Source organism: Medicago sativa, chromosome 5, assembly GCF_051527215.1.
Source record: "Medicago sativa cultivar Bolivia chromosome 5, Bolivia_mono, whole genome shotgun sequence".
Classification (NCBI taxonomy): Eukaryota; Viridiplantae; Streptophyta; class Magnoliopsida; order Fabales; family Fabaceae; genus Medicago; species Medicago sativa.
Window position 1 is genome coordinate 1,517,828 of NC_140753.1, and position 15,943 is coordinate 1,533,770.

Here is a 15,943-nt window from a genome sequence, read left to right on the forward strand (position 1 = left end):
GAGAGAAAGCATGCAACGTAATAGCTCACGTCACATACAAGTATAAATAAATAATAAACCGCCATTACTTAAGTTTCACTATAAAATACTTCAACTTCACATTCAAATTCAAATTGTGCATCACTTAATCACGCAATCAAGTGAAAATGGCTGGTATTGTTGAATCTGATACCATTCCTCTTCTTACTCCTTACAAAATGGGCAAATTCGATCTATCTCATAGGTATTTTAATTATCTTTTCATATAATTTCATATTCAAGTGCTCAAACGTTCACATAATAATAACTAACTCATTTCATTTCAGAGTTGTTTTGGCACCACTCACAAGACAAAGATCCTATGGCAACGTTCCACAACCTCATGCTATCCTCTATTATTCACAGAGAGCCACCGGCTCTAACGGAGGTCTTCTCATAACCGAAGCTACCGGTGTCTCTGACACCGCTCAAGGGTATCCAGACACGCCAGGTATATGGACTAAAGAGCACGTCGAGGCTTGGAAACCCATTGTGGATGCTGTTCATGCTAAAGGTGCTACCTTCTTTTGTCAGATTTGGCATGTTGGAAGAGTTTCTGATTCTGGTATGTTCTATTTCTTCAAAAAATTTATGCCTATTATACACATATGTTCATACACATTATGTACACACTCGTTAATATATATGCCCATTTTCCATGTTATTTTCAACAGTTTATCAGCCGAATGGACAGGCACCAATATCATCTACAGATAAGTCACTCACACCACAAATTCGAAGTAATGGTTTTAATATTGCAAAATTCACACCACCAAGGCGGCTAAGGACAGATGAAATTTCGAACATTGTCAATGACTTCAGACTTGCTGCTAGAAATGCTATGGAAGCTGGTAACTTTACTAAACTTTACAAATGTCTCCAAAATAAAAAATTATTCAATGTATCGTAATACAATGTCTGTGATACATAGATCTTTTTGTTGCTTCAAAGGGCACTAGGTCATTTTACAATTATGCAACATACTAACTGTGGTGCAAATTGCAGGATTTGATGGGGTTGAAATCCATGGGGCTCATGGCTACCTACTTGAACAATTCATGAAAGATAAAGTGAATGACAGAACAGATGAATATGGTATAAATAACTAAAATGATGGAAACATGATCAAAATTATTTTCTGGTTATTGGGTTAAATCAGAGGTCTTTATATGTCATTGCCACACCAAGTAAGAAAGTATTATGGGTAACCAATGGTAATCCGAAAATATGCAACCGATCCAAGTCAAAATTGTAGCTTTTATCATATAGGAAGGCATAAAATTCATACAAATATTTCAGTTGCCTGCTCCTCATTTCTTAGAAAGAAACACCAATATATCCACACTTGCAAAGTTTTCAACTGTTGTATTCCTGATGCAGGAACTTTAAACACTCTGAAAACCCTTTGCTTTAAACAATTTGGGCCTACCAAAGTTTGAACCTTAGCTGGGATGTCTGCCACACTTCGAACCACTTTTGGCCTTGGGCCCTCTTTTGTACCAAAAAGAAAAACAGTATTGACACAAATCCTTCCAAATGGATGGAAGATAATGAGTCACTCTCAAAAAAAGCCGCCACTTTCCACTTTAAGTATCAATATAAAATTAGTATAAATCTTCAACTTCATATAGTAGCTTTTCCATGAGAAACAAATCACTCATATGGAAGTGATTCAACATTTCCCTTGTCACAAGGTAGGTGTAACATCCTGAATTTATCTTGTAGTCGTCGTCAGTGTCATCCTTTAAGTATGATCATTATTTATGGTGAAAAAAATGGTTGAAAACCCTATTAATTCTGATAGTGTATCAACTCGATCCATCCACCACGATTTGAACGGTTCAATTATATGCTGAAATTTAACGGTGCGACATATTTCAATAGACATGATGAAAATGAAAAAAAATGGTTGAAAACCCTATTAATTCTGATAGTGTATCAACTCGATCCATCCACCACGATTTGAACGGTTCAATTATATGCTGAAATTTAACGGTGCGACGTATTTCAATAGACATGATGAAAATGAAAAAGAATAAGTTGAGCGAGGAGACAATGCAAGAAGAAAAAATGAAATGGTGTGAGAGATTGAGAAATGAAGGTATGCATTTATAGTGTACGAAAAAAATGTGAAAAACGAAAAGAAAGAAAAAACAAAATAGATATGTTTCAAGTCCAACTTGAGACCTATCAAAAATAAAAATAAAAACAAAATTACATCTCAAGTCTCACTTGAGACATATAATAAGGACAAAATAAATTCAGATTTTTTGTATGTCGCAAGGCAGAGTTGAGACATGGGGTGGATGTCGCAGGTCCAATTTGAGAAGGAGTTGAGATTCTCTCCATTTATAAAAATAAAGAGTAAATTGCACTCCCCTCCCCTCCCCTCAAAGATGCTTCAATTACACTCTCCTCCCCTCTTATGTTAAAATATACACTCCCCTCCAATCTTATTCAAAACATATTATAAAAATTATCACTCATCTCCCCTAAGAGAAGCTTGAATTACATTCCCCTCCCCTCTTATGTTAAAATCTAGAGTAAATTACACTCCCCTCCCCTCTTATGTTAAAATATACACTCCCCTCCCTTCTTATTTACATATTAGAAAATATTTCACTCCCCTCCCCTAAGAGAAGCTTGAATCACATCCCCCTCCCCTCTTATGTTAAAATCTACACTTTACTCCCACAATATTTTTTTTTTTAATTTCTAATAGTCTTTGGTTTATTTATAATAGTCTAGTAAAAAGATAATAATCTAACACACTTCGAAAAAATAGTATTGCTGGTCTATTTTAATATATTCAAAATTTGAATACATATTTTTCGCTATTTTTGATTCATAATTTCATTAACATATGTCTTTAAACCCTATTATAAAATAGGAAACAACCAAAAATAAAATTAAAATATGCGAAAAATTACTAAAGACAATAAAGTATGGTTATTTAAAATTTAATTTTATGCTCTAAATTATAAAATTAATAGAAAAGTATTTAAATTTAATTATCATTGACATTTAAATTATAAAGAAATGAATTTATTTTTCTTAAATGGTGGCTCAAAATTAATATATATCATAAAAATATTTATTTTTGCTAAAATAGATTAAAATGTAGTGCATATTTAATTATTAAGGGAGGGGGTTGTAATTCAAGCATCTTATTGGGGAGGGGAATATAAATTTTACTTTTCAAAGGAGGGGGGTGTATATTTTAACATAAGAGGAGAGGGGAGTGTAATTCAAGCATCTTTGGGCACAAGTTAACTTACCCTTACTCGTAAAAAATAGGGTAGATTTGGAAGAAACTAGGGAAAAAATTTGTTTTCAAAACAGGGTAGAAATTTCTTTTTTTTTTTTTTTTTCTTCTTCAGATTTTGGTCTTGCAGTCTGCACTGTACTGTGCATGGCAATTGGCAACTATGTTTTCAATTTTAAGAAGATCACACGGTGCCGCTGTTATTCCCAAATACTACTACAACAAGAAGTTTGCTCCTCTTAGTCGTCGTTTTGTTTCAACCTCATCAGTTGAACATAACCCTGATGCCGCGGCTGTCCCCTCTTTTCCTCGTGACTATTGCGGTAATTACTACAATGCTATCGATACTTTCAATATACTGCTCGATCGAGGATACTCTTCCATATCGTATTACAATTATGTCCTTTCTACCCTTGCTAGAATGGGTTCTTCGGGAGTTGTTGTTTCCCTTTTCGAACAATTGAAACAATCATCCCAATTCAATAATGGTCGTGTTGTCCCAAACATTCATACTTGGACTATTCTCATCCAATCCCACTCTAGAGCAGGTAACATGTCTTCAGCTATCGACTTATTCCATAAAATCATTGACACTGGTCATTATCCTACTACTCAAACTTTGAACGATCTTTTAGATGGTTTTTGTCGTAGACACCAGATTCACCAAGCAATACATTTTCTTAATGATATCATACTTACAAACAGTAATCTTGTGTTGAACTGCCGTAGTTATAGTATTCTAATCGATGAATCATGTGATACTGGAGAAACCCAAATAGCCATCCAGTTGTTGAGAGATGCATTACAGACTGGCAGGAGATCAGATCCAGATCCGGCTGAAGATGGTTATCTTCTCAAGCGCTGCTGTAACAATATCTTGTTCAGACTCTGCAAAGATAAACTTGTAAACCAAGCCTATGATTTATGTTCTGAAATTAATCATGTTGACGACAATGATGTCAAGCCCGATGCTATCACATATCTAAATCTAATATATGGTCATTGCATCCTCAGTCAATTTAAACAAGCACTTGCCTTGTTTAGAGAAATGGAGACATCAACATACCTCCTCTATCCAACTAAAACTACAAGCCCGACCAATTTAGTTACCGAACAAGAGGTCAAATCTGCTAAAACTGCAGCAGCTGTCATGATAAAAGATGGTGTCAAACCTAATGCTGCTAGTTATCACTCTGTTATCGGTAGATTATACAAAGGAAGATCAACACACGTTGTTATGAATAAGATTGCACAAAAGGTGGAAGACTTGCTATTCAAACAGAATCATCATAAACGTTATAATCTTAATCTTATTCATGAATATGATTGAACATCAACAAACTTTTTAAAGTCGGCTTGTTTGGGGAAGCATTGACGTTCTCCAAAGACAATGGTTGGTTTGGTTTGATTGCATTCCAAAGACAAAGGCGCTCTCTCTCTCTCTCGTTGTGTAAGATAGATATATGGAGATAAGCTAGGATGGTGCAAAATAACTTATGTAGATTACATGCTTTCTAGTTTTCTAATTATATTACCATGCTTTTGCTTTTATTTTCAACTTTTAACAATGTTTGGATTTCGGCAATATATGTCCTTTAAACAGATAGGTGCCCAAGTTTCTAGTTTTATGTTGTTTGATTATATAAATATGCCTATCCTTGTGTTGGCTTGTGACATTTTCTTGAAAGCCTGAATCAATTTTAGAATTGTAGTTTGCAATGGAGTTGATACGTTTCTCCTCTATTTTGGTGAGAGATACTAGTCTTTTAAACCGTTCATTCAAAACTGAAATGAGATGTTCAGGATTTTCTCAATTTCTTTAGGATAACAGTTTCAGTTTCATCCATAGAAACACAAATTAACATTTCTATAGGCTCCTAACGGGCGATCCGCCTTTTTCTACCCCTAGTTGTAATGCATATATACAAACACAAATTAACATTTCTATAGGCTCCTAACGGGCGATCCGCCTTTTTCTACCCCTAGTTGTAATGCATATATACAATTTAGCAAAACAATATACTACAATTATCATGGACAAATATATTTTATCAATTCAACATGCCAAGTCCATGTTTACAAGTTGCTTGTATTGACCTCAATTCTCTATTTCCTACTTTAATACTTAAAAGTTTAGATGTTTAAGAAACTACTTACAGGGCTGTGGGAACTAACCCTTATCATACAAAATCTGTCTCCAAGTCTGGAGTAGTTTCTTAGTTAATGTTTCATTCATGTTTTTATTAATTTTGAAACTTTCTTAGTTAATGTTTCATTCATGTTTTTATTAATTTTGAAACGTTATTGTTTCTTATTTTATGCTTTGCACATAACTGTTATAGGTGGATATGAAATTTCCTTGGAAGAGAATAAGACAATATAGTTAGTTCTAAAATTGTTTTGGTTCATCGCATTGAAGGTCTGAATTTATTTATGTATTTATTTTTTTTGAATCTGAATCATGTTCTGAAATGTTCCCTTATTACTAATAAATAATAGAAGATAAATTATAGACCTAGAGTTGGATTGACTAACCCTGTCTTGGTTATAAAAAACCAACACTATCTACTTTACTTGCCTTCAATAACAGGTGAGAAGCTTTTCAGATTGAAACTTTTGCCATTAGAGCTGCAGTAGCATTGTTGTTAAAATCCTGATCAGAATTCTGAAATACTACTATTTATTGCTGCCTATCTTAATCCTGAGTAGAATCGTAAACTATGCAAAATCCGTTCGAAATTGTTTATGTTTAAGCGATTTTGCTTTGCCTTACAATTGATGTGTCCGTGATGTGACGTAGGCTTGTAGCTCTTGGGTTTTGAGTATTTTATGGAGTTGGTTTTGTATTTCAGATTTGAGACTTTAAGTCGATTATGTTTAAGATTTGTCACTAGTTTGTTTTATGTTTAAGATCTGAAACTCTTAAGTGGTGTATGCACTTTGTGGTATATATTTAATTATTTGAGCAGAATCCTTCAATTTGGTTGCGATTTTGCTACCCCTTTCGATTCTACAAAATCAATTGAGCAGAATCCTTTAATATTGGTTGCGATTCTACCCCTCTTCGATTTGAAGCAAAATTTCGATTTTGATAGTAGTGTGTATATGCAAGCCTTTCAATGTATATGACATTGGGAGGGTCCTCAACAATTCAGAAGCTTCATGTAGATCGATGGTAATGCAATGTTGTTTGAAGGCAGACGAAAAAACATCTACTATTACTATATGCCTAATTAAAAATATAGTAAGGCAATGGGATTTTAGTTTAGGTGAATCTTATGATTTTTCTTAACAGATGTCTAACAACTTTTACTATATGTCTAATTAGAACACCAAGCAACAACGTTTTGCCTTAATTTACCTACAATCGTTTTTTTTATATAATTAAAATATTACATTAATGACAGACTAATAAAGAACTTCAACATAAACACACAATATAGTTGTCTTCCATGAAATTATATAGCAGACTCCAAATTACAAAGTGGCACCAAGCTATTAAAACCGCAAGCGTGTAAGGCATTATGAATCTGAGTTGAAGAAGAACCACAAGAGTCGCCGCTAATCTTTTGTTGTGTATTTTAGATCACCACCTGATTTTATTTCAAGTTGCTGTTGAGAGGCTACCATCAAAGATTCATCCAAGTATTTCTAATACATAATTTGTAATATTCTTAATAAATAAATCAACATGTTGTAGATCCTATTATACATCTTCATATGTTTAGTCCACGCTAAAGTATGATTATAGTTTTAATCTCTATAGCAGATTGTTTTGTGTTGATGAATTAATAAACTAATTCCAACGGTTGCTATAATTATTAATTCAATGATCAGCACCAATATCTTTCGTATAGAAGACTTTGTTGTGACCACATTAGTCAAATCGGACTGCGGTGAGAGAAAGCATGCAACGTAATAGCTCACGTCACATACAAGTATAAATAAATAATAAACCGCCATTACTTAAGTTTCACTATAAAATACTTCAACTTCACATTCAAATTCAAATTGTGCATCACTTAATCACGCAATCAAGTGAAAATGGCTGGTATTGTTGAATCTGATACCATTCCTCTTCTTACTCCTTACAAAATGGGCAAATTCGATCTATCTCATAGGTATTTTAATTATCTTTTCATATAATTTCATATTCAAGTGCTCAAACGTTCACATAATAATAACTAACTCATTTCATTTCAGAGTTGTTTTGGCACCACTCACAAGACAAAGATCCTATGGCAACGTTCCACAACCTCATGCTATCCTCTATTATTCACAGAGAGCCACCGGCTCTAACGGAGGTCTTCTCATAACCGAAGCTACCGGTGTCTCTGACACCGCTCAAGGGTATCCAGACACGCCAGGTATATGGACTAAAGAGCACGTCGAGGCTTGGAAACCCATTGTGGATGCTGTTCATGCTAAAGGTGCTACCTTCTTTTGTCAGATTTGGCATGTTGGAAGAGTTTCTGATTCTGGTATGTTCTATTTCTTCAAAAAATTTATGCCTATTATACACATATGTTCATACACATTATGTACACACTCGTTAATATATATGCCCATTTTCCATGTTATTTTCAACAGTTTATCAGCCGAATGGACAGGCACCAATATCATCTACAGATAAGTCACTCACACCACAAATTCGAAGTAATGGTTTTAATATTGCAAAATTCACACCACCAAGGCGGCTAAGGACAGATGAAATTTCGAACATTGTCAATGACTTCAGACTTGCTGCTAGAAATGCTATGGAAGCTGGTAACTTTACTAAACTTTACAAATGTCTCCAAAATAAAAAATTATTCAATGTATCGTAATACAATGTCTGTGATACATAGATCTTTTTGTTGCTTCAAAGGGCACTAGGTCATTTTACAATTATGCAACATACTAACTGTGGTGCAAATTGCAGGATTTGATGGGGTTGAAATCCATGGGGCTCATGGCTACCTACTTGAACAATTCATGAAAGATAAAGTGAATGACAGAACAGATGAATATGGTGGATCCCTTGAGAACCGTTGTCGGTTTGCTTTGGAAGTTGTTGAAGCTGTTGCAAATGAGATAGGAGCTGATAAAGTTGGAATTAGACTATCACCTTTTGCAGAATATGCAGAATGTGGAGACTCCAACCCTAACGAATTGGGACTTTATATGGTCAATGCCCTCAATAAATATGGTATTCTTTACTGTCATATGGTGGAACCAAGAATGAAAACTGTTGGTGAAAAAACTGAAAGCCCCGACAGCCTTGTGCCGATGAGAAAGGCCTTCAAAGGCACTTTCATGGTTGCAGGAGGTTACGACCGACATGATGGGATCAATGCCATAGCTGAAAACAGGGCAGACCTTGTTGTCTATGGTCGTTTGTTCTTAGCTAATCCAGATTTGCCAAAGAGATTTGCACTTGATGCTCCTCTGAACAAGTATAACAGGGAGACGTTCTACATTTCTGATCCAGTTCTAGGTTATACTGACTACCCCTTTCTTGAATGAAGAAACTGGTGCTGTAGCATCCAAGTGTGGAATCTCCTCACTAAATAAGTTCATTATCCCTTGCAGATTGCTTTCTGCTATTGAATTTGTCACTGAAATAAGATTTTGAGGCATATATGTGTTATTGATTCCTCTCAAGCTTACTCTTACTAACTCTTTGGACCCCATTCACACATTTTGTAAATGGTCAGGGAATACAGTAAGAGTAAAACTATTGTTGTATGTTACTATGATAAAGTCAATGAATGCCAATAAGAAGTTTTCGATAAAAACTATGAACCTGATTTTATAAAATTACAATTTAAGTTTTGTAGTCATAAGAGGATTATTTCCGTTATCTCATTTTTGTTACTTCAGTCAATGTCAATCCTTGTTATTTTAGATGTACTTATAAGATCTAATTGAATGTTTAAATAACAAAAATGATGGAAACATTATCAGTGGTAAGCTGAAAATATAAAACCGATGAATTCCAAACACTAAGAACTGCAAAACAAAATTTTGATCCAAATTCAAAATTGCAGCTTTTATCATGTGATAAATTATTGGTAAAGAAACCTTTACAAAGAGTCTGATGAAGTACAAATGAATTTCAAGACACCTAAAGCTATGACCTCAGCACCAATATCAGCTTTGAAGAAGTACAACTTGCATGCTTTACCCAGCACCAATATCCCACAACCTCCTTAAGCACACCATTATCAAGTTCCACCAAATGCACAACACCAATGATTATTCTAGCATACAAGTTTGCTCGTGGAGAAACCAATCCATCCGTGGCCAACAATACTCAAGCTGTTAAAACCATCATGTCTCAACAATGGTTGCTGCTATCTAAAAATCATCCCCTAAACCAAAAATTACATGGTTTAATAAAGAACTCGTATGGAATAAATTTCCAACCACTATACATCTGAAATTTCATGAAAAATAACCAGACAATGGACAGTAACAAAACTAAACTCAATCACTATGAAACACCAATATAGATACGGACATATCAGACAAGACACTACGCTAACGAATTGACTCCCATAATAATTTGAGAAAATGACATAGTTGAATGTGACTTCATGTGTCAGGGTCGTATCAGTTTCAGACACTAACACACGTCAGACGCATGTTTGTTTAGAAATTTCGGTGCTACGTAAAGCAACCAAAAACAATTAGAATCAAAAGCCTCAACAATAGCTGCTGCTATCTAAAAATCATCCCTCAAAACAAACCTTACAATGGAATAAATTTCCAGTCACTATACACCTGAAATTTCATGAAAAAATAGAAGACAATAGACAGTAACCAACCAATCACACCATAAAACACGAACAAATACGAACATCAGACACAACACTAACTTTTTGCGGGAAAACACTGCTAATTCTAGACACAAGAAAAACACTCAATGCTACAAACATATAAGAAGGAACAAAAAGCAAAACCAAACGCACGAGGGACTCATTGTTCTGTTCTGTTATGTTCTGTTACAGACACCACAACGCATTTCTTTCTCTCTCTCTAACCTCTTTTCGTTTCACTCCATGGATGCAAACCTCGTTGGCTTTCTCATTTTCCTCGCGCTTCTCTTCCTTTCACTCGTTTCACAATTGCTATGTTTCCTTCATCACCGCCGTTCCAACCCAACGCCACCACCACGGACGACTGTTACGGAAACATTGGTAATTATCGACCGACTCCCTCTCTTCCGTTTCTCCTCAATTTCTCGCGGCACCTTTTCCACCATCGGACCCACCGGCGATGTCGACGATGACTGTGCAATCTGTTTCGAACAATTCCGCAACAACGACATGCTTCGTTCTCTCCCATGTTTCCACGCTTTTCACTCTTACTGCATAAGCAGATGGCTCAACACGAATTTGTCTTGTCCTCTCTGCCGCGATGTCCTCTCCGATTCCAACACCGACCTCTTGGCCATTCTCCGCTCACCTCCGTTTGACAGTATCACCGTCCAAATAGGAAACGTGAGCCTCCGGCGCGAAACCGCCACCGATCTCGAATCCGTTTGACGGAGCCGTCGGAAGTTCCGTTAAGTGCAACAGCGTCGTTTGGTAGCAGTCGCAGGTTTGAGGAACTTGACAGAAACGGTGAAGCGATAAGCGTAATCTTGCTTTAACATTAAAACTGCAATGGAGCTTTGCATTTTCATTTTACTGTTTAGTTACATGCAATCCCAATTACAACTCAGATTACTGCCACGTCAGCAAAATTAGTGCAAAGCTACTTTTGATTTTTCATTTTGAAGTCTTGGAGCCTTGTAAATGGCTGACCATTTTATGGTTTGTGCTTTATACTTGACATGACTTTGGTATCATATTAAGTGTATGTTAATTGGTTTTGATTTGTTTGGTTTTGATTGGTTTGGAATGTATGTATTTATATAAAAATGAGTTGAATTATAAATTTTTGTATAAAAATTAATTTTAAAATAAAAACTTCAAATTTTAACTTTAAGTAGAATCAATATAAAATAGAAAATTAATTTCACCCAAAAACAATCAAACGTGAATCAATTATACACCTCCAATCTGAGGCGTTATGGAGGTCTAATCCGAAACAGTGCTGGGCTTTTTCTGTCAGGTTTTTCCGGTTTCCTTTAGGACTCGTCATGCATTCTTCTTGCTGAACTCACAGCCATTCACAAGGGCCTTCATGTAGCAGTGGACATGGGTTTAGATGAATTAATTTGTTTCTCGAACTCTCACCTCTCAATTAATCTCATCACAGGAGACGTCTCAAAATTTCTGCCTACGCGGTGTTAGTTCAAGATATCAAGGACATACTAGCTGCCCATAATTTCTCTATCCTTCACACTCTTAGAGAAGGAAATCAATGCGCCGATTTCTTGGCCAAGCTAGGATCTTTGTCTAATGTTGGTTTCTTGGAGCATCTATCCCCACCTCATGATCTCATAGACATGCTTAGGAATGATGCCATGGGAACTTGTTTCCTAAGAGCTTGAGCTTTTCTGTTTCTTTTTCCTTTTCTTTCTGTTTCTTTTTTCTGTTTTGATTTAGCTTTGTAACCAAAAAAAATTATACACCTTCATAATCAGTTTTGGTCTCTTTTTAAACAGAAAAATCAATTTTGATTTTTAAAAATGGAATTAAACATGCATAATTAGTTCATGCATTAATTTGGCAGTTGACTAATTGAATAATTGTCATATTTCACTTTGATGGTGTTTAGATTAAGGAGAAATTACATTGACCTCCCCTGAAGTTTAATCAAATGTCAGAAACCTCCCCATTAGTTTTAATTTTTTTTCCGAAGAAGCTAAATAGCCCACCCAAATTGGCCATTAGTTTTAATTTGATCACTAACATCCCTTATACTAAATTAGAAAAATATATTTTCTTTAATCTACCAGCCTATTTCACAAAAACCTCAAATAATGAACCATATAAATGCTTTTCAACCTCTTGTTCATGATACCATTATGCTTAACAAACAGAGCGTTACATACTTACAGTGTTGCACTGAATAGTTATTGTCTTGGCCAAAAGGTAGTGTTTCGGTGAATACCTGAACGACGATTTGATTGTATACTAGAGGTCGAAATAAGCATACATATACTGAACATGAAAGATGAAACCACAGGGCGACGGTTAATCTTTTTCTTTTCGTTTCTTCTTGAACATAACAGATTGTTAACGGAGTTAATTGGAGGGGAGGTTATTGTCTTTGGAAAAACTAGAGGGAATGTGTGTAACATTTTATTAAACCTTAAGGCTATGTTTGGATTGGTGGTATGTGATGGAATGGAATGGAGTGGTGCATAATTATATTCCATTGTTTGGATTTGCAAAAAGTGAATGGAGTGGAATGCAGGGGCGGAGACAGCTCCCGGCGACCCCGGGCGGTCGCCCGGGCTCGATCCGTAAGTTCCTCACATTAGACCCTCCATTTACACACTTCAAAAACAAAAAAATTGGGCAAATTGGGCAAATCTATACTCTTTACAACAAAGAGTTTACTGTGCGAAGCTTTACAAATTGATTGCAGTTTTGTCGGGTTGTTCATGTGTGAAGCTTCCAGATTGTATTTAAGCTCGCTTTGTGTGTGTGTTTTTCCTCCATCTTCCCATTATGTTGTTGTGGTAGTAAACCATTACCATTTCAAGATGGACTTATGGAGAATTAAGGTTAGGATGAGTTAACTTTTATTCAATTACTGCTGTTTTTTAATTTTGTGTTTGTTCTTCCATTTGCTATTCATTATTCTTTGGAAGCCTCAACCATATCAGTTCTCATAAATTTCTATCTTCTCCACAATGGGAATAAAATGCATTGTAGTTGTTTGATAAAATGCCTATGAGTAAAATTTGGTGTTTAGCGTCACATGTTTTTGGTAAGAGTTAGAAGACAATGTTTTTCAACATGAGTTGCTCATATCGTGCCATAAAGCATCTGAAATGATAAGTAGAAAGAGTGTTGTTAATGCGATGAATCATATAAGAAATTGGAAGTTGATGTTTGTAATGTAGAAGCTGGTTTAGTTCTAATTCCTGGTTTAGTTTTGAAGATACTAATTTCATTCTATACTGACTCTCTGCTCCTTCAGGTTCACTGACTCTCTTCTCTTTGCTTCTCCATCTCTCACTTTCCTCTGACTCTCTGCTCTTTGCTTCTCCATCGCTCACTCTTCTCCTTCAGGTTCACTGACTCTCTGCTCTTTGCTTTTATATTAGAATTGTGCATTTTGTGATCAGTAGAAAATTATATGAAATTATGAGAATTAGAACTCCAAGTCTCAGAGACAAACGCATAGAGCTCATTTTTCTCAACTGTTGTGAGAGTTTTTGAGGGTAATGATAGAGGATATAATTTTGTTCTATTAATATATTTGATAGCTTCTGGTATGTTATCTAGAATGTTATGAGATCTGTTAGATAGCTGTTGGAGCAGTTGAGTAACTGCTAGATTAGTTCAAACCTGATTAAATAACTAATGTTTTGTATAAATAAGAACATCACCAACATTTTCAGTTGTGAAGTTCAAACCACCTAACCTTCTAGGACTCACCGCCCATAATGAGAAGATCTATTAAGAAGTAGAATGGTGCATAAGGTGGTTAGACCGAATGGAAGATAGTCCAATAATCCGAGGTAAAATTTGTGATAAAATTTTTGCCCAGACTCTATATAAATCCTGGCTCCGCCACTGGTGGAATGGAATACAATGGAACTCATTCCATCCAAATATCCAATACCACCAAAACCTTCAATTTTTCATTCCCCCCAATTTGGGGTGTATCCAATGGAATAGAGTTTCATAACAAAAATATTACATTTTTACCCCTATCTTTATTTTATCATAACTGAGCTGCAACATGTTCTCTCAACTGTTCCTAATCCTCGTTTAATTTTTCTTCTCCTGTTTCATTTTTTCATTGCTGACATGTCTCTCTCTTGATACTCATAAGCATGCTTATTGCTTCTTGCTCTGGCGTTTCTCTCTCTCTCTCTCTCTCTCTCTCTTCAATTTTATTTTTGCTATTTTACTGATAATTGACCTAGTATACAAACTGATGAGTTATATTGAATTTTGAACATGCATGTATATTCTTAGATTTGTTATAGAGTTTTGAACAAATGTTGTTTATTAAACATTTGGTTGGCATGTCTATATTAAATTAGGATGCTCAACTCTTGTTCGAACATTTTAATGGTTGAAGACGATAAAATTTTAGTAGTAATATGCTTATATAATAATAGCAGTATTTTTTAAATAAGGGTAAAAATGGAATAAAAAATTATATCTTGTTCTATTCCGTTCACTTCATAGAAAATGGAATGGAAACATGATTCTGTCACATCATAACATATCCAAACAATGGAATGGAATCTTTGTACCATTCCATTCCATTCCGCTCCACTCTGTTCCGTTATGTTCCATCAATCCAAATAGAGCCTAAGGGAGGTTAGTGTAATTTCCCCTTAGATTAAAGATGCCTAAAATATTTTTACACACATAAGCCCAATCTCATCTATTTTCAAATTATCCAATTATCTATTATACCTTATAAACCATTGTGTTTAATGTTATTATTTAACATAACACTATACATCGTAAAGTAAATAATCGGGCCTCATTATACATTTTGAAGTGGCTGATATGTACAAGTCGCAACGATAATAATTTAAATTGCTTTGATTGTTAAATTGCTCTGATTGGTAAGAAGACATGCATAGTAATGATATCTTGAAATTATGGTTCAAATTCTCGAACTACACTGTTAACTCCGTTTTGAAGGGGCTCTTTATGTCTAATAAGAATAAGGTTGATAAGGCTAAAGATTTTTACAACTTATGCATTATATCTGGGTTTGAGATTGATAACTTTGAGCAAGGGTTAATGTTGAATTGTTTTGTTAAAGAAGGTCGTTTGTGGTATGCTACAAAATTTTTTCGTCAAGTTCATCATCCTGATATCGTGATGCTTAACACTGTTATGGACAGTTTTTGCAAGGCTTATATGGTTAATGTTGCATATGAGCTATATGTGACCATGATTGGAAAGCATCCTATTAATGGCGATGCTTACACTTTTAATTCTCTAATCTGTGGATATTGCTTGATTAATAGGTTGGATAGAGTTATTAAAGTTTATGAGATGATGTCATCGAATCATATCAAACCTGATATGTGGAATTTTGGTACCCTAATTGATGGGTTCTCGACATATGGCAAAATCAAGGAGAGCAAAATTGTCATCAGTACGATGCTCAAGGCAGGGTTTAAGTTGAATTTAAATGGCTTTACCACTTTGTTCAATGCTTATTTAACTGTCAACAATGTGCATAAAGCAAAGAATCTATTTCAGTCGATGACATAGTGAAAGGTATATTGTGATACTCAACTATATAATGTAATGTTTAAGGGTTTGTTCAAAGTCAGTTTGATTGTTGAGGCTATGCAGCTTTTAAAAAAAAAAAATCCATGTGCTGATTTGATATCGTATAACACTATGATTGATGGTTGTTCTAAGAGAGGGGAAATTGTGTTTGCTTGGAAGCTCTACAATAAATGATTCAAAAAAGGCATCAATCCTAATTTGTTTGTTTACACTAGAGTTGTTGAATACATTAAAGAACAAGGGGGTAGAACTAGATGATCATGCATATTCCATAGTTGTTTAA

General features: G+C 35.0%; 3 protein-coding genes and 1 long non-coding RNA gene across 4 annotated transcripts; 3 read left to right on the forward strand and 1 right to left on the reverse strand.

Annotated features, from left to right (window-relative positions):
• The first annotated feature begins 65 nt into the window (after positions 1-65).
• Positions 66-1,813, forward strand: LOC146918972 (12-oxophytodienoate reductase 1-like). Its single transcript, XM_085712219.1, has 4 exons — positions 66-223; positions 306-583; positions 693-869; positions 1,024-1,813. Exons 1-4 carry the CDS (start codon positions 147-149, stop codon positions 1,125-1,127), a joined length of 636 nt encoding a protein of 211 aa, XP_085568345.1. The 5' UTR covers positions 66-146; the 3' UTR covers positions 1,128-1,813.
• A 1,633-nt stretch (positions 1,814-3,446) lies between these two features.
• Positions 3,447-4,613, forward strand: LOC146918973 (small ribosomal subunit protein mL103 (rPPR7)-like). The gene has a single exon (XM_085710577.1). It carries the CDS (start codon positions 3,447-3,449, stop codon positions 4,611-4,613), a length of 1,167 nt encoding a protein of 388 aa, XP_085566703.1.
• Positions 4,614-7,291: 2,678 nt separating this feature from the next.
• Positions 7,292-9,060, forward strand: LOC146918974 (putative 12-oxophytodienoate reductase 11). The gene is made up of 4 exons (XM_085712220.1): positions 7,292-7,404; positions 7,487-7,764; positions 7,874-8,050; positions 8,205-9,060. The coding sequence occupies exons 1-4, from the start codon at positions 7,328-7,330 to the stop codon at positions 8,786-8,788; spliced, it is 1,116 nt and encodes a 371-aa protein (XP_085568346.1). The 5' UTR covers positions 7,292-7,327; the 3' UTR covers positions 8,789-9,060.
• LOC146918975 (uncharacterized) lies at positions 8,501-11,048 on the reverse strand. The gene is made up of 2 exons (XR_015011314.1): positions 10,237-11,048; positions 8,501-9,636 (listed from the first exon to the last, which is right to left on the reverse strand). It is a non-coding gene; the product is annotated as an uncharacterized LOC146918975 (long non-coding RNA).
• Between the last annotated feature and the right edge of the window lie 4,895 nt (positions 11,049-15,943).

Excerpts from the sequence above, each read along its gene's own strand:
- LOC146918974 (XM_085712220.1), top strand. The coding sequence starts at position 7,328 with ATGGCTGGTATTGTTGAATCTGATACCATTCCTCTTCTTACTCCTTAC. Across the intron at positions 7,765-7,873 it reads TGGAAGAGTTTCTGATTCTG|TTTATCAGCCGAATGGACAG; the intron begins GTATGTTCTATT and ends TATTTTCAACAG. Across the intron at positions 8,051-8,204 it reads TAGAAATGCTATGGAAGCTG|GATTTGATGGGGTTGAAATC; the intron begins GTAACTTTACTA and ends TGCAAATTGCAG.
- LOC146918973 (XM_085710577.1), top strand. The coding sequence starts at position 3,447 with ATGTTTTCAATTTTAAGAAGATCACACGGTGCCGCTGTTATTCCCAAA.
- LOC146918972 (XM_085712219.1), top strand. The coding sequence starts at position 147 with ATGGCTGGTATTGTTGAATCTGATACCATTCCTCTTCTTACTCCTTAC. Across the intron at positions 224-305 it reads AAATTCGATCTATCTCATAG|AGTTGTTTTGGCACCACTCA; the intron begins GTATTTTAATTA and ends ATTTCATTTCAG. Across the intron at positions 584-692 it reads TGGAAGAGTTTCTGATTCTG|TTTATCAGCCGAATGGACAG; the intron begins GTATGTTCTATT and ends TATTTTCAACAG.